This window comes from Pteropus medius, unplaced genomic scaffold (genome assembly GCF_902729225.1).
Source record: "Pteropus medius unplaced genomic scaffold, Ma_sr-lr_union100, whole genome shotgun sequence".
Lineage (NCBI taxonomy): Eukaryota > Metazoa > Chordata > Mammalia > Chiroptera > Pteropodidae > Pteropus > Pteropus medius.
This window is the reverse complement of record NW_024340699.1, coordinates 10,782,943-10,805,112: the sequence shown is the minus strand read 5'-3', so window position 1 is coordinate 10,805,112 and position 22,170 is coordinate 10,782,943. Positions and strand designations below refer to the sequence as shown.

The 22,170-nt window shown below is 51.6% G+C and overlaps 1 protein-coding gene and 1 long non-coding RNA gene across 2 annotated transcripts in view; both read left to right on the top strand.

Moving 5' to 3' along the window:
- The first annotated feature begins 546 nt into the window (after positions 1-546).
- The window catches only part of SH3PXD2B (SH3 and PX domains 2B), an 82,329-nt gene continuing 60,705 nt past the window's right edge, over positions 547-22,170 (top strand). The window contains exon 1 of the mRNA XM_039876357.1: positions 547-731. Within this exon, the coding sequence (XP_039732291.1) occupies positions 657-731 (75 nt within the window). The 5' untranslated portion in view covers positions 547-656. The remainder of the gene's footprint in view (positions 732-22,170) is intronic.
- LOC120614973 (uncharacterized) lies at positions 4,297-11,664 on the top strand. Its single transcript, XR_005656167.1, has 3 exons — positions 4,297-4,451; positions 11,513-11,518; positions 11,653-11,664. It is a non-coding gene; the product is annotated as an uncharacterized LOC120614973 (long non-coding RNA).

Sequence of the window (22,170 nt, the reverse complement as noted above, 5' to 3'; positions counted from 1 at the left end):
CTTTCTTCTCCCTGAATCCCCAGGGACGGGGGCTGGATTTACGACCGCCCGCACTCATGCTGTGGCCGGACGTTGCCAAGGGCTGGCTTCACAAGCACTTAATCGTGAGGACAGCCCTGGCGGGAAGGCGGTAATACCAGGCCCGTTTTACCGATTAGGCGCCGAGCCCAGAGAGCTTGAGCAAGTCGCCCAAGGTTGCGGAGCCGAAATTCTACCCGGACAGTCGGGGCCTGAAATGCGGCACTGGATCGGGCTCCCCGAGCGCGTCAGTGCGGGAGGGAGTCGAGGAGTCGGTCAGTGAACGGACGGCGGGTGTGCGCCCGCCCCTCCCCCGTTGCGGTGGCTGGGAGCGGGGACAAAGGCCCGGAGGAGGCCGGACGTGGGCCAGCCGGTCCGCGCGCCAGGGGCGGGGTGGGGGCCGGGCTCTTCCAAGGGGGCGGGCCGGGGGGCGGGCCGGGGCGGGCCGGGGGGCGGGCGGGCCGAGGGCTCGCTGGGCGAAGGGCGGCGGCGGCGGCGGCGGCTCGCGCTCGGTCCCGGCTCCGCGTCGCGCTCGGTCCCGGCCCCTGGCCCACGGCGGCGCGCGCCACCTCCCCCGGCCCCGGCCCCCCGCGCACCGCGCCCCCCGCACCGGCGCTCGGCCCCGCGGAGGAGCGGCCATGCCGCCGCGGCGCAGCATCGTGGAGGTAAAGGTGCTGGACGTGCAGAAGCGGCGGGTGCCCAACAAACACTATGTGAGTGCCGCGCGGTCCCCACGCCCCCTCGCGCCCGCGCCCCGCCGGGGGCGGCCGGGCGCCCCCCGGCTGCGAAAACTTCTGCCTCCTGCTCTTTCTCCCCCCCACCTCCTCGGCTCCTCCGCCCTGCCGCCGCCGCTTTTGACCGGGCCTCTCGCTGACTGCTCCCCTCCCCCTCCTCGCCTTTGCTTTGCGATCATCCTCCTTCCCGTCCCCTCGCCCCCCCATTCGCCTCCTCTGCCCTTTCTCGAGATCCTTTCTGTCTCTCCTGGTCCCCCCACCCCCGCTCCCGTCTTGCCCATCCGTGGAAAAGTCTGGCCCCAGCCGGCATAGGGAACAGAGAGAGACAGACAGACACAGACAGACAGAAGGGCTAGTTCTCAGGCCGCCGAGCCTACCCTCCTGGTCCAGAGGCACTCGGGCCCGCGGTGACCAGCCACAGGTAGCCCCGCCAAGTTCGGCCCCGTTCTTTTGGAGGGGCTAGCCTGAGCGATGCAGCTGTATGAGAATGGATCCTTTGCGTGCCAGCCCCTTGAAAAGGTTAAAAAAAAAAATTTTTTTTAATTAAAAAAAGAAAACAGCCCCTGCTCCTCTCTCCCATAACTTCTGTTTTAAAACGTCCTGGAGTTTTATCCCGGTATCTCCCTCTGTGAAATGGGAATCTTGTTTTCAAGCTGGCAAGGACTTGAGAAAACTGGCCAGTGGCTTCATTTTGCAGATGGGAAGGCTGAGGCTCAATAATTAAGGCTGCACGTTTCCGGAAGGTGGAGCTGCGGTCGGGCCTCCCCTGACTCTGGAGGTGTACCTGACCCGCAGGTGGGAGATGGCTTCCACAGCAGCCTGGGAACTGAATCTGGCGGTTCAGAGGGCCCTGGGACCAACTGAGGGGTTTTGGGTGGAGGGATAATGGGGCCGTCGGATGTTGGGCCCAGGTGAGGCCTTGGCAAAGCCTCCCTATTGGAGGGAAGGGGGGCTATGGTGTCTCTGGTGGTGAGAAGGGGGCAGTAGCAGCGCCTAGCTGCAGAGAAGTTCACTAGGAAGGAAAAAAACAGCAAGAGGGAGGGAAAAAATTCTAACAAAGAAGTGTAGAACAATGAATAGCAGAGGGCGTTGGCTGGCGAAATTCAGCTCCTTGGCCTCCCTGCAAGTCGTCTTTGGATCTATTTCCTTAAGAGGCTCATTCTTATAAATCAGATCTCCATGCCCTCTGTAAGTAGCCTGTAAAATTCTGAAAGGAGATGGCCGGAGTCCACTCTGCACTCGATCAGAAGGGGTGTGCTGTGTGCGTCTATTGTTATTGGCTGGGCAGCTGGTTATTCAGCCCTTAGCCAGGCGGTGGGAAACTATTTCCCGGACCTGTGGCATCTTTAAATAGAGTGAAGTTTTCCTTGATTCCAGAACTGAGCTAAATTATCTTCTTTTTTTCCTTGTGTGTGTGTGTGTATGTGTGTGTGTGTGTGTATGTGAACTGTTTCAAATGCTGCCAAATCTTGGTTTCTTGTTTGAGCCTGTTGAGTGTGTAACTGAGTTGCCTCTTTGGTATGAGGCAGTTTCACAGACATGGCAACAGGAGGAAGTCTGAAAGGCTCCATGCTGCCTCCCACCAGATCTGTGAGCTGGCAAAACCAGGATAGATACAGCCACCAAGAACTGGCACCTTCCTCCGGTCCCTCTCGCCCGTTCTCTGCTCACGGAGTCCTCTCAGGCAGAGATTCTTGAGCCCACTTGACAGATAAGAAAACTAAGGCTCAGAAAGATGAGGTCCAGTGCCTGGGGTCACAGACAGGAGCAGAGCAGGGGTGAAAGTTCAAGTCTGTTGGACCCCAAAAGTGGTGTTCCACCAGACCACATCACTTCCCAGATCCCATACCCTCAGAGTTTCCCTAAGCAAAGTCTCCTGAAAAACCAGGTAGCTTGCTGTCGTTTGTCACTACCCTGAGGCTTTTTATTCTCTGCTTAGTGGGGTCTCTCCCTGTAAGTTTTTTTTTTTTTTTTTTTGAAGTTTCTACAGCTTCGAGGGGCATTTTTCTAAACTTTCAACCACTTTTTGGGGCCCCTTGAGAGAAATCTCTAAATGTTCAAATATGGATTTGGGTTCAGATCTTGGCCTCACAACTTAGCAGCTCAGTTGCCTCTGTGAGCCTTGGTTTCCTCATCCGTCAGCTGGAGGTAAGGGTGCCCACTTCCTTCAGGGAGGGACCGAGTGACTGGCAGTATTGGCTTTTCATAACCGTTAGATGCCTGCCTCCCTGCCCCTGGTGTCCATGTTTCTTTGATTTGGAATGTGCTGTAGTCACATGGGGAGAGATTTCACCAAGAACTTGTTTTTCCACGTGTGGGTTTGGTTACTCTTGTGATTCAGTGCTCCCCCTCCCCCCGCCGCTTCTTTCTAGTCAGCCCTTTGGGTTCCTCAGATGAAGAGGGGCAATGGGTTGAACTGAAGTCTGAGTCATCCACAGGAACAGAGCAGATTTAGTGCTATGATGGCAGGTGATCTAAACCCACCAGAAAGTGCCAGCAACCCCCACTCCCGTTCTCAAGCCATACCCATCCCACTACACTGGAAGGAATGAGCATGGAATCAGCTGTTGGCATCAGTCTGGACTTTCATTCTATTTGGTATTCTCTTTTCTGAACCTGGCCCAGCCATCCTGAAGAGTGACCACGAGCAGAGGAGGTGGACAGTCCTGGGCTCTGCCACTTCCTGCTGTGTGACTTCGGGCTAGTCGATTTACCTTTCTTGGCTCCAGCTTCTATAGTCTACAAATTGTAAACACTGCTACTTGCCTCTCAGGCAGAATTTCTCGTCCTCAACACTACTGACATTTTGGGCCAGATCATTCTTTGTCGTGGGAGCTGTCTTGTGCTTTGTAGAATGTTTAGCAGCATCTCTCGCATCTGCTCACTTGATGCCAGTAGCATCCCTCTCTCCAGCTGTTAAAACCAAAAATGTCTCCAGATGTGTCCCCAGGGTAGGGGGTAAGGGCAAAATCATACACATTCCTACCTTCAACCACATATGAATCAATTACAGAGAGTTCCAGTTACCAAGACCTCTAATTTTCTTCTAGTCTTCTCCAAATTTGCAGCTAGCTCAGCCACCTCCTGCTCATCACTAACTTGCCTTGGAGGGAACAGGTCACAGGTGCTGTAAATAACTTTGGAGAAATGCACCCGGAGCTTGGGGCTGCCCCATCAGGGCTGGGCCACCTGTTCCACCTGAGATGGCATCTTCTCCATCATCAGGGTAGCATCTTCTCCATGCCCTGTCCCCAGCCTCATTCACCTGTGGGTAGAGCTGCAGGCCAGGTCTGAAGAATACAGAGGCACAAGCTCCCAGGGCCTCTGAAATTCAGTGGTTTGGAAGGATTATTGTTGATTGCAATATCGGTGATATTATTATTTGAAGAAGATTCCTCTGGAGCCGCCGCCCTCTGTTGGAGGCAAGGAGGTGAACTTTGGGGGCTGATGCTTCTCTCTGCCAGCACCTTTCCTGTCCCAGAGCCAGGCTTTTCTCTAAATGAATGGAGGGGACTTTCAAGTATGACACCTTGGAGGACCCCCGCCCCCAGTTGGGTTATTATCTTTTGGCTTAAGGGGAGGAAGAAGTGCCCCTTGTAGATTTCGTGGGTTTTATTTGGGTCACCACATTTCTTGCACTAGAGTGGAATGTACAGAAGCCTTGGGTTTAGAAGAGGCTTTGTCATCAGGGGCCAGGAAGTGCTGGCTTGCTCTGTCTTGAGATCTCGAGATGTTAAGAGGGAGCAGCCATATTCATGAAAGCTGAAATCTGATCAGTCCCTGTGGGACAGGCACTGGATTAAGCTCTCTGTGTATTTTGTCGTCCCAATAGCCCTTTAAAATAGATACTTTTAAAAATTATATTGAAACACTGTCAAATATATGGATACATAGAATAAAATAAATACCTATCCATCATCCAGCTGTCAGATCTTTACATTTTGGCTTATTTGTGTCAGATCATTTTTATTTTTTAAGTAACAAAACACTGCAGGTGCAAAGCCCCCTAAGTACCCTCCCTAACACCCCCCACCTCTCCCCAAGAAAACCAGTATCCTGCCTTTGGTGTTTATCATTCTCATACACTTAAAAAAAATAGACGATTATATCTATTCGATAGGATTTTTTTTTTCTTTAACAGCTTTACTGAAGTATAATTTCCATTCTGTAAAATTCTCCCATTGTAAGTGTAGTTTGCTGCTTTTTAAAGTAAATTTATAGAGCTATGCAGGCGCCACTACAGTCCAGTTTATAACATTTCCATCACGCCCCAATAGAGATCCCTTGTGCCTGTTTGTGATCAGGCCCCTCTCCCCGCCAGCCCCATGCACCTTTTAATGTTTTTACCTTTTTAACACTCCCCCAAATCTTGTAGTGAATGTTTTAAAACTATATAAAAGCATTACACTTTTGAGATCTATGCCGATACTATGACTCCAGTTCAGTTGAACTGATGTTTTTAATACTCCACTTATGAATTTATCCCTATTAATTTGAGCTATCGGGAACTTCTCAGGTGTTCTCAGCAGTTTGTTTTCATGGAGCTGCTTCCTTACACATATACGATAAGTGAGATTGCCAAGTCCTGGGGTTTGCGCGTTTTCACTTTTCCATTGACATCTGTGTCTGTGGGAGCAGCGTCTGTGGGTCCCTTTATTCGGTGTTCTTGCTAGCACTCCAGATTGTCAGACTTTTTAGTTTTTGCCAATCCGTGGGGTGCAGAATAGTATCTCATGGTGCTGTTTGCTTTTCATACCTTTATTGGCCATTTGAGTTTTCTGCGAATTGCCCACTTTATCTTTTGCTCCATTTTTTGGTATATTGGGTTGTCTTCTAGTAATCTGCATGATTGATTTACACGTTCAGTTCCCTAATCCTTCAGATCATTACATTGGCTTTTCTATTTTCCCCCTTGAGACCAGAGGCTCAGAGAGGTGGAGACACTGCCTGAAGTCACACAGCAAGGAGTGGCAGCATGCGGTTGAGCCAGATGCCTGCATGTCTGGCAGCAGCCCTGGGATCCCACACCGAGCCAAGTGACTTTGGGTGGGTCACTTAAGTTTCTGGGCTCCAGTTTCCCCATCCTGGACCTTCCCTCATCTCTCGTTCCCTCAGCTTCCACCAGCCCTTAGTCATTCTCACTCCAGGGGAGCTCTGGGTTGATCATGCCCCTAGAATGATGGGTTGGCAGTGTCTGTGCCAACCTTGAAACCTCCCTCCTCTGTTTAACAGGCTGTGAGAGCCCAGGGCTCACTGTTCTGAGAGGCTGAGATTTGCAGGTCTATGGGAGGCCTCTGGCTGGCGAGCTCAGTGGTCTGGAGCAGTGTGAATCTGCTGCCCAGCTGAGCTGCATTCTGTTCTCCTGCCTCCCTCTAGCCATCCCTGGTACCCCTTTTTGCAGAAACATGCAGGGCAGGGTAGCAAACTTGAGAGGAAAGAACTTGGGGGGCGTCAGAGACAAGCATATCTGGTTCAAGTTCTGCATGGCCTGGGGCAATTCACACGGCCCACAGCCTTAGTGCCTGAGTCTCTGACCTGAGTACGGTGTCTTCCTTCTAAGACTACTGTGCACTGCTTTGATTACATGCGCTCAGTCTGCTCCGTCCTTCCCGCTGCCGGGGGGTGGGGTTGGCGAATGCCAGCGACTAGCACCATTCCTAGGACCCACCATGACCTTCAAGGTGAAAAGACCTGGCTTCGAATCGTCGTCAAGCCCTCCTGAGCTGGGTGCCCTTGCAGACAAGCTACCCGAGGGTCTGCGTAAAGTGGGGGTAGTCATAGTGCTTACCTATAAGTTATAGGGCAGTTGTGAAGATGAACTTGTGTCACCCAACACTGAGCCTGATGCCTCCTGTGCAAAAGACCCTCCGTCAGTGGTAGTCATGAAAATATTAATGATAACAATAGCCATAACCCAAATCTCTGCCTCTTTCCTGCTGGCCGCCCTGCGGACATGCTACACGTTTTCCACGCTCTCTCATTCTGAAGTATTTATGTCTGGGATGCCTGCCCCACCCTGGACATGCTGCTGTCACTGAGACAGGCCCCTGAGCAAGGCAGAGCCTGTCTACCTGCTCTCCAGATGTGTCTGTCGCCCTGCGCTCTGTGTGTGTCACACAGAGGTGGTGCACTGAGTAGGTGTTAAGGCTCCTCGCGTAGGTTTTCTAAAAAAATGATCCTTGCTTTCTTGTGATTGAAAAACAATGGGCCTCATCAGCCACGCTGTGCCATCCTCATCCCTCTGGCCCCTGGGTGCGGGGAGCCAGGCCTCTCACCCCACCTCACGTGTCGTCCTCAGTAGCCGATGTCCCAGCCTTGTCTTCCACTCTGGTCTCCTGCGGTTGTCTCGAGATCAAAGCGGGTGGAGCTTTCAGATCTTCAGATTACTTAAATGTCACTTTAGTTCGAACTTTAAATCTGTGCCATTCCATGCTTCTGGTAAGCAGAGAAAGTACGCCAAACAGCCTGGCTTCAGATCCCTGCTCTGCTGCCATCCAGTGTGACCTCAGACAAATTACCTTCTCTGGACCTCAGTTTCCTCATCTGTAAAATGTGAATAACAGTTTCCGTTTCGTAGGGTTGTAAGGATTAAATGAGCCTAGCATATAATAAGGGCTCAATAACTATGAGCTATCCTAATATAGTATCTCAAATTAGTGTACATAGTTCACTAACGTAGTGTACAAACGTCATATCCATTATGATAATAGAAAGTTAGTAACCACATAAATGCCCATCGGTAGAGAACAAGATAAAACATATGTAGCTACGTGCTAGAATACCATCAAAATGGTAAAAATGTATTCCGTCTTCTGTCATGGGAATAGGAAATAGGAAAAGCTTGGTTGTAAAATAACAGGCAGATTCCCACCTGATTACAAATTAAGGATGAAAATGTGTGTCTGTGAGCACAGAACTATAACTGATAAATATACGTGTCACTTTTGTTTTTGCTCATCTGCACTTTTCTGTTTTTCAAATATTCTTCAGTAAACACATTCCTGTTTTTAGTAAAATTAAAAAAGTATCAAATGCTCATTTTAAACAAGAAGCAGTGCCAGGCCGTGGCAGCTCCAGCCAGGTTCCACATCCCCCTGCCCTGGTCCGTCCTGAAGCTGTGGGATCCTCCAGCTCCCCAGAGGGCCTGTCCTCCCTAGGTAGGCGCCAGCCTCCGAGGCTCTTCCTCCATCCTGCCACAGAGGGAGGTCTCTGGATGTGGGTTTCTAGTCCCAGAGCCTAAGAAGTGGAAAGAGATGAGTTTAAAATATCGCAAGGGAAGGCCTGAGCAAATGCTTTTCTAGTCAACATGCTCCTTGCTGAGCGGGTCCAGGCCCTCGTCTCATAGTGCTTGTAGCTCAGGGTTGGAAAGAATTGCAGACCCGATTTCTTTGGTCTTCACTCCAAGGTCACAGGAGCACCAGATAGGTCATCCAGGTTGGAGCTGTGCCCTGCAGCCCACTCCCTGGGGTGTGTCATGCACCTGCTTGTCACTCGCCCCGAGATGCAAGGGAGTCAGCAGGCAGCACAGTTATCACACTGCCAGGCAAGGACTGGGGAACCACAGCACTCACTGTACTTCTTGTCTAAGACGCTCACGTCCTGGTCGCAAAGGGTGCGTGCTTTTTTCCTCGGAGAAAGGGCTGTGGTCAGGGGACCGGTCTGGCTTCGCGTGGCTCAGTTTTCTCCTCCTTGGAGATGAGGGCCAGCTGTGGGTCACTGAAGCTGCAAGACAGGCCGAGTGTCCTGTCAGCCTGATGGGTGCATGCGGTGGGCCGTGAGCACCCACCTCGGCTGAAGGAGAGAAGACAGGCTTATTAAGAAGGCCACATGGTAGGAGACTTGCCAGTGTGGCCTCTGCACTCAGACTGGGTTCTGGTCTGATCCTGTCATTCATCACTGTTGGCCCTGAGCCTTCTCCTCTGGCAAGTAGGTGGCTTTGCTGGAGAAATTAAATGAGCTTTTGTGCTGAATGCCTGGGGGAGGGTTCTACTGGGACAGTTGTCCTTGGAGCTTCCTGGCCTGGGGTAATGTCCAAAAGCTGGGGCCCTGTGGTGGGGTCAGCCAGACCCTGGGTGGAACTGGCATCCCTGCCCCTGCCGTTACATGGGAACTGGCTGATGGGATAGACTCAGGAGGCTCGGTGTTTCCCACAGCAGGCCAGCGGGCAGGGGCTGGTGCGGCTCACTCCTCTGGGACTTTGCCTCTGTCTTGAACCCACAGGCCTAAGCTTTGCCACAAGTCATCGATCCCTTGCCCCATTCTCCAGAGGCAGGGCATTCTCTCCCCATACTTGGTGGCCCAGATGCAGGCCTGAAGGTGGCAGTGAGCCCATGCCCAGGGCCTTCAACGAGGAGAGGAAGAAGGGACCAGAGGCGCATCTCTCCTGTGCCTGTGGACAGAGCCCTCTGCAGCCTCTCTCTGGCCAGCTCAGGACTCAGGGTTGCCCTTGGGTTCTGGGAAGTAGGACTTGGATAAAGCAGCACAGCAGAGGTTTACAAAGCGTGGATTACAAAGCATGGGACGGATGTTGGCAAGTGGAGAAGGGTGAAGGAATGTCAGGCAGAACTGAAGGGTAGAGAAGTACAAATCTTGGCATGAGGCGTGTTTGAAAAAAGGAGAGATTTGAGTGCTAGAGGTGAAGTTTGACAGGTAGGTGGGGACCAGAAGGATCTAGAGGCTCCTGACTGGGCCAAGAACCACAGAATACAAGGTGTGGACCCCACCCTCAGGAAGACCATGGCCCCAGTGCACACGGGCTGGGAGCCAAGCTCAGGACCAGAGGTGTCCAAGGTGAATGTCAGTGGAGTAGTTGGGGGGAGCTGGGACTCAGGGGTACTCCCCTAGCTTGATGGATGGATAAAAAGGCCTTTCACAGGAAAGTGGAGGGGGCAGAGCACAGACAAACTTGAGAGGCTGGAGGGAGAGAGAGAGCACCTGTCCAGAGGGCTGTGTGCAGACAGAGACGATGACGTTAGAGAGGGCGAGAAGGTCGGGGAATGTAAGACGAAACTGTGAAAGCAAGTTGGGGGTTCTGAAATTTAGGAGGGATTAAATTACTCTAGACTTGTTTTGTTCTCGAGGCTTAATAATAATTTTTAAATTAGTATGATTGAATAGCTATCTTTTATCTGAATGCTTATTATGTGCTCAAGGCTTCTCATGCATGTCACTGAACCCACTCAGCAGCTCTGTGAAATAAGGAGTATTAGTTAGGATTCTTGGGTTGCAAGTGACAGAAACGGACCCAGCTAACTTAAGCCAAAGGGAATGTGTTGGAAAGACAGAATCAAGGGGGAAACTCAGCACCCAGTCACTGAATGGACCTGGGCAGCTGGTGCCATTCAGGGCGTAGGAAGTGCCAAGGGACATCCGAGCATCAGCAGAGGCAGGCGGCCACTCCATGCCCCAGTTCTTATGGCCGCTCACAGAGGAGTTCCGTTCTAGGAAGAGCAAATCTGACTGGCCCTGCCAGGTCATCTGACCACCCCCGGGCCAGGCGAGGGCAGGATGTTGTGGCAGATAGTCCAAGCAGTGGGAGGAGGAATGGTCTTTGTAAGAGATTCAGGGTGCTCTTGCTAGAAGAAGGGGGCATGGAGCCTGTCAGGCAAAAACAATAGATGTCTGCTACCTGGGTACTGTTACTAGTCTATTTCAAAAGTGTGGATGGAGACTGAGGCTTAGAAAGGTGAAGTAATTTGCCCAGGATCAAATCAGTTCTGCTGCCTGTCGTCGACTATAAATAGGGTACAGTCAGCTCACCCCAGACTCCAAGGGAAACATTCCCTTAAAGCACACAAGGATAATATTTTGTATTCTGCTTAATTAAGCAGAATTGCATGGACCCCCTGCTTACTGCTCTGGCAAAGAAAGCTAGGAACCCACGAGGTGGCGTCATCGTTTCCTCCTCCCCAGCCAAGGTGTGAATCAGCAGTCTGTGGCTTCGGGCCACGTTTGGCTGCCAGTCAGTTACACAGATGTGAGTTTATGGTCTGTCCTGGGCCAGGCCTGGCCCTGAGCAGGAGAGAGGCTGAGATGACCAGGAAGCCTTTGTCCTCATAGAGGTCACCATCTTTTTGGAACATGTCACCATACCATAATTGCCTTAATGGGGCCTGGCATGGGGCTGTGGGGACAGGGCAGGGGTCTGAGGCCTGGTCTGAGGCTTATTCCCTGCTAGGACAGAGCAGTGTGCTTTGAACTGGGGCCAAAGGGGATGGATGTTCCGGCATGGGGAAAGCTGACTAGCAGAGGTCTTCCTCATATGAGTAGAATTCAGAGGGTCCTTGAACTTGGAAGGGAGAAAAGTATACTTTTATTCCAACCTCCATCAGTAATTTGGCATTATCTTCATTATGAACGAAGGCAACAACTCTCAGTGATATGAGTGACACCCATGACTTTGTCACCAGTAGAAATTCACTGATCTCTTCATGCCACTCTTCACGGTTGTTGCATAGACCTCAATGGATCATTTACATTCATCACTACTTCAGAATTGTGGTGTTATTTGACCCACCTCTAGATTTTGTTATCAAATTAATAAAAGTACATGTATTTATAATTTTATTTTTTGAAACATTTTAATTACAATTCAATATAATTAGTTTTATTTGGAATCCTCTGTGCTTTATTTTATTCATCTTAAATCATTCTGGGAAAGAGTCTGTAGGTTTCATCAGATTGCCTGGAGGGTCTGTGGCCAAGAAAAAAAATGACCCTTCTGGGTAGAAGCTTCAGAATTTGGGCTTAGAAGCCAGAAGGCCTGGGTTTGACCTGGCTCTGCCAGTTACCAGCAGTGCGTGTGACTTTAAGTGACTGAATTTCTCTGTGCCTCCGTTTCTTCATCTGTAAAATATGAGTGAGAATAATGATACCTACTGTGGGTTATTTCATATGAAAGGTCTAGAAGAGGGCCTGGCACATAGAAATGCTGAATAAATAGGTACCTAATTAGTGTTTACCATCTTGCCTGACCAGTGATGTGCATTTTTAATATGCAGCCCCAGGTGGTATGACACCTGGGTGGTATGACAAGTAGTCTAGAATGACCACATGTTGAGAAATACAGTCTAACTGCACTATCCCAGGATGCAGCCCCTAAGATTTAAAGCAATCTTCTCTGAAGATTTATATATTTGGATATCCAGCAGCCCGGTAATTAAAACAATGTGGAAAATAGCCTAAATGTTTATCATTGGAGACACAATTAAATAAGCGATAGATAATCTTACAGTGGACTGTTAAGGATCCTTTAAAAATGGTTTGTTCAAGGAATTTTTAATGAAATGGAGAAATACTGTATAACGCAAGTGAACAAGAAAAATCCCATATACAACGTGATCTTAATTTCGAAAAATACTTCAGAGTATAGGAAAAGGGTCTGGGAAGAAATGCCCAAAGCATCACCTCTGGTGGCGGAAACGTGGGCACCTCGGACTGCTTTTTTGTTACCAGCTGGGCTGAAGAAGTTACTTGATCTCCCTGGGCCTTACTGCGGGATGGCAACTGTGTAGCCGACTGGAAGTACATGTGGTCGGTTGGTTGGTTGGTTGTTGCAAACAATGACATTGTGTTACATTGTATTGTATTTATACATATTACCCCAGGTTTCTCTGGAGGGGAGAGGACAGTGCAGGATGGCGGAGTCAGGAAAGCTTCCAGGAGGGAGAAGGAGGGGTACCTGCTCCCCTTGCTCCCTTTTTTCTTGTCTCATTGACTTGGGTGTGAAGCATGAGAAGCTGGCAGAAAAGTCCACACACGGGCTGGAGGAATAGCTTCTGCCACATGAGGAGCCCAGCAGGGTGTGGGTGGAGAAGTGGCCAAGGGAACCCACAGAACCCTTGGGAACCACCTGTGATTTCATGTGGGAGACGAGGCTCCTTGGCCGCACAAAGTTTGGAGCCCACTGATGCACATAGCCCCCCTACTTCCCTGGTGATACCCCTAATAGGTAGCCACCCCCAGGGTCTGAGAACTTAGCCCCTCAATATTCTCATCTAGTTCTTTTCTCCTCCCCCTCCATGTCCTTAAGCCCAGTGGGACAGGAAGACAGGCTGGACTTAGGGGAGGGGCAGTATCCAAGATCATCTTTTGTGGCCTCCTCCTGCCTGTCACCCAGGCAGGGCACCCGGCTTGGGTGCTGAGGGGTTCAGTGGGGCAACCCCATTGCGATGCCCGTACCTCGGGTTTAGTTGTCTGTTGGCTTGTCTCCTTCTCTCCCACCAGGTCCTGAGTCCCTCATGGTCCAGGGCCTGACCCAGAACAGGTACCAGATATGTCCTGTGAATGAAGCCATAACTGCCTGGTCCCTTTCAGTCCTGAGTTCCCGTGATTCTAGGGTGATGGCTGCTGACATCCTTCTGAGACAGAATCAGATTCCTCATGATGACCTCCTGCTGGCACTGGACCCAGCAATGTGTCATAGTGGTTACACAAGGCTTGGGAGGCAGCAAGTCTTGGCTTTGTCATTTTCTAGTTTTGCGATTTTCACCTCTCAGAAGCTCAGTATCCTTTGCATCCGTAGACTGAGGCATCATTTCAGTACATGATATGTAGTAAACACTCAAGAGAAAAGTAACTAATTCTTAGTCTAGGCCAGTGGACACAGAAGGACTCTTCTAATCCCCTCAGATGCTATTAAATTGGATCATAGGAAATTGTCCATTTTTGACTTACATAAATGACTATTTCACTTGGGTCGACCTAATAATCTGGGTTTGCTTTGGGCCTAAGGAACCCGTTCTGCTTCCATAGAAAGGGGTTAGGGCCACCACTATACCAAGCATCTTACAGACACCCCTTTTATACCTCCCAGCATCCCTGAGAGACAGGTAATACTATCATTAGCATCCCCGTTTTACAGATGGGGAAACTGAGGCTCCTAAGTATCTTGCTCAAGGAAGGAGTGTAGCCAGGATTGGAAGGGAATCAGGTCAGAGGCCGTGTTTTAGAAGAACCCCTGCTGGGTTGAGCAGAGGGGCAGGAGAGCCTGGAGGAGGGTGCCTCTGGCATTCAAAATGAAGGGGCCTGGGTCTGAGCCGAGGCGATGTGGCCAGAGGGGAGGTGGGGAGGAGGTGGCACAAGGCCTGGGAGGAGCCAGGAGCTGGAGGGTGGGGAAGGACCCAGGACGAGAGCCAGCTGCCGGGACTCCTTGCTTTGTCCTCTCCCCTCTATGTCCACAGTCGCCCTTGCCCCCATCTCCTTCACTGAGCCCCGCTCCACTTTGCAGGTCCCTTCCAAGCTCATTTGACCTCCTTGTTTTAGAAGGTGCCAGGCTTTTGGGGTCTTGTGACCCCTGGCTAGTAGGGTCGAGACTAGACAGGCCTCTGCACACATTTCATTCTGTGTCTCCACTGACTTCAGGTGGGGGTGAGATGTAACAGCCACCCTTTACCGAGTACTCCCTGCTACTATGTGTCAGATGCCACGCTAAGGGCTTGCATGCACTGAGTCATCTGATCCTTACCATCATCCCATGAGGTAGATACCACTGTCACCCCCATTTCACAGATGGGGAAACAGGCTGAGATAGAACTTGCCCAGGTCTGTGCCGCTAGGAAGTCACAGGGCCAGGGTTTGAACCCAGGCAGTGCGTGGGGCTGGTTAGAGTCAAAACTCTTTTTTAACCAGCACCCCCAAGTACCTGAGCAACTAGGTTTGAGAACCACCATGGGGAGTGGTAAGTGCGGTTAGGGCCATGCACTGGCTTCTGAGCTCATCGAATTATCAAGTACACATTATCAAGTACCTGCTGCTCCCCAGTGCTGTGCTTGGCTCCCCATGTGTGGCCTCATTCACTTTGCAAAACAGAGCTATTGCCCAAAGTCACCTGGCTGGTAAGTGGTGGAGGCGGGATTCGAACTGAGCTGTGCCATTCTCGGAAGCAAGGGGGAAATGATCACAGCTGCTTATGGGCCACATGACTCATTTGTTTTCTTGGTTGGGCATAGGCAACCAAAAAACTTGGGTTTGAATTCTGGTGTCTTTCTTAACCAGTTGTGTGGCTCTGGGCCGGTGACCTAACCTCGCATAACGTCAGTTTTCTATACTGTGATATGGGATGGATAATAAGCCGCAGTCTGTAGGGTTTTCTGAGAGCAGAATCTGGGGATCCCGCAGCAGGTGCTCCTTAGGTGTTGGTCTTCAGCTGGAGAACTTCCTACCCATCCCTCAAGATCCAGAGCAACTGTTTTTCTTCATCTGGTAAGCCTCTCCGAGCTCCACCGACAGAATTAGCCCCTGTCATCTTTGTGCTCCCTCAGCAGCTATAAAGTGCCTCTTAGGGGACCTGTAGCCTATGAGAGAATTCAACTAACATCTCCCTTGAGTACGTACCATGCGCCAGGCACTGTGCTGGGCCCTTTTGGTGTGAATTGAGACCCATCTGGGCTTTTCCCACCATGTCACAGCTGGGGTAGATCTTGGCTCTGTTGCATGCTGCCTGTGTGACCATGGGTAAGGGACCTAGCTACCCTTTCTGCGTCTCCAGATCCCATGACATAACATAAATGAAGTACTTAGCGTAGTGCCCAATCAGTCCAATCAGTGTGGTCCATTTTGATTCTTTTTCATTAATTTGGCAGAATTATCCCTCCTGCCTTGCACATAGTGGGTGCTCTTGTTGGCTGCCCAGTTCTCTCTAGGCAGCCCTGTTAACACAGGCGAAGCCCTGACTCGAAATCTCTCAGTTCTGTTTCCTGCGTTGCCCTGGGCTCCTTGGAGACCTGGCAGCCTTGGAGATCTCCACAAGCCCTACGTGCCGGCCCTGGAGGCTTTCCTAGAAAGCTAGCCTTCAGGTTGGTTTCAGCCGAGCCTGGGCTCCAGCTGCCAGCGCCTCTGCTTGCCATTGGCAAGTTCCCCATGCCGCTTTGGGCCAGATGTGTGCGAGGCCGTGTGCTGGCAGCCAGAGGCCCAGGCTGGAGCTGCACGCTTGGACCAGCGAGTGTTTCCACTGGTTCTGCATCCTGGTCTAGAGGAATGGAGATGTTCGGCCCAGCCTGCCCTGGAAGCGGTTCCTGCTGCCCGCTGTCAGGATGAGACTCCCGCCCCAAGGATGGGAAGCTCTGTGTGTGTGGGCACATGAGGAGGGGGCTGTGATCAGATTTCACGGAGTGGTGTTTTTGACTGCCTGCTAACAGCTTACCTCAGAAGATCTGAGTCGGCCGGGGAGACAGACTCTGCCAGAGCCTCCAGTGCCTCATCTCTGTAATGGGCTTATCAGCGAGAGCTCTGCCAGCTACCTGGAGTCGGGCATCGTGCTGAGGACCCATTGTGCATTAGCTCATTTAATCCTCAGCCAATCCTAGAAAGTACATACTGTTAATTCTCACCCATTTTACAGATGGTAAAATGGGGGCTCAAAGCCATGAGGTCACCTGGAGAGTCACACAGCAGCTTCATGCTATAGAGCTGAGAGTCATACCCGGCTACTCCAAAGCCAGTGCCTAAAAAATAAATTAGAAAGTCAGTGGCTTTTTTTTTTTTTTTGTAATGACATTAAGGCGTGACTGTTATTTATAATTCTTAATTTACATGTGTGCAGGAAAATTCCCTTTTTTGGTTTGGCATTCTATGAGTTTTTATGCATGGGTGGGCTCTTGGAACCACAGGCAGGCATGGGGTGCAGGCATAACAGTTCCGTCACCCCCAAAGAATTTCCTGGGGCTGGGCCTGACTCTTAATGCAAGGGCATGATGCTTCCGCTTGGAGTTGAAATTGCTCCTGGGCTGTCCTGTTTCTCCATTGCCTGTTCGGAGAAGCCCTAGAGTATATAAAATGTGGACTTCTCTCTCAGGGTCAGGCCCCGTGCCCGCATTCTCTTCTGTCACAAAGCCGGTTCTGTTTCTAGGACCCTTGGCTGCGGAGCTGTTCATTCAGCCATTTCGATAGCATTGTTACTCTCCAGACACACAGAGCCTCGAATGAGGTCACCTCGACTTCTGTGTGGCCCTGTCTTGGCTTTTTGTCCATCTGCCTGCTTGTCTTCCACCAGACATTTCCTGAGAGCCAGTGTCACCAGGCACTGGGAAGACTGTAGCAGACTCCACAAACCTGGCCCCTGCCCCTTGAGGGCTCCCAAGGGAGTGGGGTGACAGTCACCTAAATAGAACAGCGTGCTGAGGAATGCGTGCTGAGAGCCACGTAAGATGACACTCGAGAAATGAAGCATCGCTAAGGAAGCGATGTCCCCGCCAGAGCAGTGGCGTGTGCAGGGACGGGAGGGAGGGACAGCCCAGCCGGGCTGGAGCGGGAGGAGGTCCCCTAACCCCACCGTGTGCCTTCGTTGTCTTCCCTGACCAGGCCGAAAGCTCCAGAGGGGCAGGGCTTCTGTCTCCCTTGTCTGCAGCCAAATCCCCAATCCCTGGGAAGGTGGGGTCGTGGTACACAGTAGGTGTTCTGCGTCGGCGGAATGGATGAATGAATGAATGAATGAATGAGCTGAAGTGTTCCAAGTGGAGGACAGAGACACGATTAGATTTTCACTTTGGAGAGAGCACCCCTTCCTCCCACCTCCCAGCCTGGCACCCCTCTGCACACAGGTGCAGTCAGAGACCCTCAGTTCCACGGTCCACCTGCTCAGTCGCTGCGTCCCCACGGACGAGGAGCAGTCAGAACACAGCGCTTGTCTGGCCCTAATAGCACAAGCACTTGTGTTTGGGCCCCATTGCAAGCATTCACTTAATTGAAAAGATTGGAAACAAAAATTGGCAGCCGGCCACCCCCCACTGTGTCACTCGCCGTGGCGCCTGAGCTTGGTGGTTCCTGACGCCGATGTAGGGACAGGAAAGCTCTGGCCTTGGGGAGCTGGGAGAAGATGACGGGACCCTAGAGGCTGAAGAGGCTGGGATTGAGTCTAATGCCACCCGCTTCCCAAATGCATGAGCTCGGGCACTGTTCTGTGCCCGGATCTCCCCTCTACCCCGAGGGCGGCCCCACCTTCTTGGCAGGCATTTCTTGAGTGCTGCAGACTGTCCTCAAGTGCCCAGCACAGGACCAGCGTCACCTCCCCTCCCCAGCACCGTGGCTGATTCCATCTGCGGCCCTCCCTCACCTTAGCCCCGCCTCACTGTGACATCCCCACGATTCCCTCCGAGGTCTCAAAGGCATCGTGACACTGGGCAGCATTTTTTCTGAGAATAAGTTTAATGAACTTTCTGTAGAAAGACACGCACGTGCTCTCCAGCACTTCTGGCGGCGATGCCCGCCTGCGGTGGTGGGAAATCAAGCAGAGCAGGGAGCTTCGATTCCAGGTGAGGCTGGCAGTGCCGACCCACGTAGGCCAGATGCTGGGCCGACAGCTGGGGAGAGCCGACAGGTCGGAACCGAAGGGGGCCCACGGGCTCCCTAGGGAGCAGCAGATTTATGTTTCCATTAGTGGAGCCTGCCAAGCCCATCTAGCGGCCGGTGCTCTCAACTCGAGCTCTCCTCCCTCCAGCCCCCACCCCCACCCCCCCGTGACCCCCAGACTGTGCTCCTCCACCTTGGGCCGGAGCAGCATATTGTCAGGTGATCTGGAGCCCAGCCAGTCATTACCAGGCTGCTCCAGGATCCGCCAACCCAGAAACCCAACCAGTGTGGGGACCTGACCGGAATGGCACCCATCTTTCAGAGTTCTTTTTAACTGAGGTCTGTAGACACCTGGGCACCCTCTGATGTGTTCCTGGGAGCATCCTCTGCAGAAAGTGGGCTCATCCGGCTCTTGAAACTATACTATTGCTTACTTGAGGGCTCCATGCGCTGTTGTATTTACATTGCTTTGGCTGCAGGATGGGATAGTTTTAGTTGTCCTGGGCTAAGAAACTGCGTGGCCTGTGAGCAGAAGCCTAGCCCCTCAGTGTGCTGCTGAGAACTTTTCCTGTCAACACCTAACAAGGGCTCTGCCATTTCTCAGGTCTCCTTCCGTCTCTCCTCCCTGCTTGCCGCTTGGCCTTAGCAAGTTCCTTTCCCTCTCTGACCTCAGAATTCCAACTATAAAAGAAACGGTGGTCTAGAGCAGGGTTTGCAAATATTTTAAAGTCTTAGGACCCCCTGCTGTCAGCCTGTGGAGGCCAAGGAGGGCTGCGGGCAATGGAGGAGTCCAGGCCAGGTCTGAAGTCTCCACTGATGGCCGCCTTGGGGTGGCAGGGACCCACGATCAGGTCTGCAGGCTGCTTCTACATTTGAGAAGAACTCAAAGTGGCTCTGCCTAGTGGAAACCAGGGTAGGGAGCCCAGAGACTCAGCCTCCTCACCATGATCCTGGGGCTTTGCGCAGGCCAGTTTGACTGCCAGCCTAATCATATTGAAGAACTCTCCAGATATAAAGGCATCTGGGTCAGTCATTGTGCAGGAGGCCCAGAGGGGCAGGAGGCTCTCGCAAGGAAATGTGGACACTGTCGTGGAAGTAGGAAGAGTTCACAGCTGAGAATATAACTGAACAAATCACCACACCTCTCAGCCCCTCCTCATCCCCACTTGGAAAATGGAGGGCTTGATCTAGATCAGGGATGCAGGGTATGAAGTACACACATCCTGCCGCTCCGGTGCCCAGGACAGACATTGCTAATGGATCCCAGAACTCTCTTGCTGACCGTCTTTTCTCACAGGCCCTGCAGGAAAAAAGCCCCAGCCCCACTGTGCCCCATCTTTAGATGTTTTCTTCCATCTCCCAGGTCACTGCAGGCTGCCCACCAGCCAGGAGAGGGCTTCCAATTCGAGACACGCTGTGGGCTCATTGGCCTGTAAATGACAGAAGTCCAGACAGCATGAGAATGGCAAAGAATTCCACCAAAAAGCACCGCCCTCCTTCCCGAGCCTCCCCCCAGCACCATCACGTTTGGCAGCTCTGCAAAACACTGTGCTATATATTCTGAATTCGGTATTTTTCTGTAAATGGTCTCACTTTTTCACTTAAATTATTTTTTAAAGGGAAACTTGAGCTGCCTGCCATACATGGAAAACCAATAGCCCTTGCTAAAAATAGAAGGAAACTAAATACAAAGGAAAAAGAAAATCGATGTGTTAAAGTCCTTCCAGGCTCGTGTTGCCTGCCCTGAGGTCTTCTGTCTTTTCTTCGAGAAAAGAGACCAGCAAGTGGTGGAGAAGGTGTTGAAAAGCCATTCTTGGCACCTTCCTGAGCCAGCCAGGGTGCAGAGGGACTGGCAGAGACTTTCTCACTGTGAGATTCCTACATTTCAGAGCTGAGTCCCGTATCACTGAAAATCAGCTCTTGCATTCCTAGAGACACAGTGATTAAGGAAAGACTATCACCTTGAAAAGCCTTCAGACCAGACCCTTTCCCACCCCTCCTCCCAAACCCTCTCCAAAAATCAAAAGCTCTGGCCACCTTAAAGCGTGACCCGTGTGACAGCCCCACCCCTTCTAATTAATACCAGCTGGGAATTTCAGCTCCAAGACATAGATTTGCAAAGCAAAGTGAGGTTGGAAGACATTCCCCTGAGCCTCAGAGATTTTATTCATGAGCAAAAACACCTTCTCATGTTTTCAAGTTCACATGATGAAAGCTTGTGAGATCACAGTGCTTTTGAGGCCTCAGTCAGCAGCTGTGTCATATCCTCCGGCTCTGGGGATGGGCGTATCTGTAGAATTCTGGGGCTGTGGCCACGGGCAGAGATCTGGGCCTATGGGTCCGCAGGCACAGGGCATGTCACTTAACCAGGGCTGCTGGGGGTGCGTGGAACCCTCGGGTGGCCCATTGCTTAGCTTTGCCCAGGCCTGGCTCCTGGCATTTTGCAAGGGCCTCTAAGCTTTGTTTGGGTTTAAATCTTTATTTGTGGATGAACTGACCCCTTGGCTGTTGTCAATTAGAAGTGGGACCCACTGTGCTTAATGGGAGCCCTCCAGGCACTGGCAGCCTCCACCCCGTTGGGCTGGGTGGGACCTTCTAAGGGAAAAGAGGGTGAAGTGCTGTCTGTTCCTAACTGAGGAGGGCTGGGGTGTGCCTTTTGGAGAAAATACGTGTGTTAAATGAGCTTCATTCATGCATGAGTTATAGTGCCATTGGCCATGAGTTCAGTGTTAATAATTTAGCCACATACATTAAGTGAGTTGTCCTTAAACAGAAACTCACAAGGCTGTGTATGTATTGATTGGTTTTCAAAAGTGTTGTGGCCAGGGGCTCACAGGACCCTAACCCTCTATTTGCCCTAGAAGCAGTGGTCTAATGTTCGCTCAGTCAGTGTTCATTGTGACTTTATAGAATGTGTCTACCACAAATGATACATACATACACACATTTACATTTATATACAATGTATAATTTTTCTGAGATTGAGATTACATGGTATCAGCCTTTTCTTTTTACCTACACAGTGCCCGAATGTCCCCCCTGTATATCATAGAATTTTTTTAGTTGCGCAAAAACCCTCTTCACACCGAAAGGAGAGTTAATGGGAAGGCCCAGCTCCCTGCTGTGCGTTATAGAAGCCATGAGCAGACGGGCTGGCCCTGGAAGCAGAACTGGAGTTCTGGCAGGAGCCAGGCAGAGCTCTCCCTGCCTCTCTGCAGACCAAATGTCTCATAGACTGTGGAGGTGGCTCGGGGTGGAACCAACATGCCCGGGTCTGAGTCCAGATTCCTGAGAGAGAACCCGATGGGCCTGGCCTGGATCAGGCAGCTGTCCCTGGGCCAGTCAGCTGTGGCCGTGGGACAGGCAGGACAGGTGGCGTTCCTCAAGTGCGGGGGCTGCAGATGAGCTCTTGGTATCTGCCAGAGGGCTTCTTTTCTGTCCTCTGAAAGCAGTCTAAGTTGAAGAAAAGCAGCTTCTTTGGGGCCAGACACGGAGTCCCCCGCTGCTCAGGCTGAGTCTGGAGGCTGAGGGTGGGAGGTGAGGGTGCCTTCTCCACAGACACCCATGGGGAGAGGGCAGGACCCTGACTCATCCAGCAGCTAGGGGACCTGTGCCCCAAGCTCAGGTGAGCTGGGCTGCAGAGGGGCCATCCCTCCGCATCCAGAAAGGCAGGCCCTGGGGAGACAGTGGTGGTGGGGACAAGTGGGTGGCTGTGGAAGGCTCATCTGTAGAGGCAGTGAGCAGAGACAAGGTCTCTCTCAGCTTTGTGTCCCTGTGTTTAGTTCACAGTGATTATGATAATGATGATAACTTCTCTTTATGGAACACTTATCAGGTGCCAGACACGTGCTAAGCACTCTGCATGCATGTTCTCATTTAATTGTCTCCCCAACTCTGAGGTGGATACTGTTATAATCCGTGTTTTTTAACAGAGGAGGAAACTGAGTTGCAGAGAGGTGAGGCCGCTTTCCCAAGACCATACAGCTAGTTGAGAGGGAAGCAGAATGCAGGCCCCAGCACTCCACAGCCCCCCGTCAGGCACTCAACCCCAGCACTCCATAGCCCCCTGGCAGGCACTCAGACCAGTTCACATCACAGAGAACCACATCTCCCCACTGGCCCCCGGTCCAGC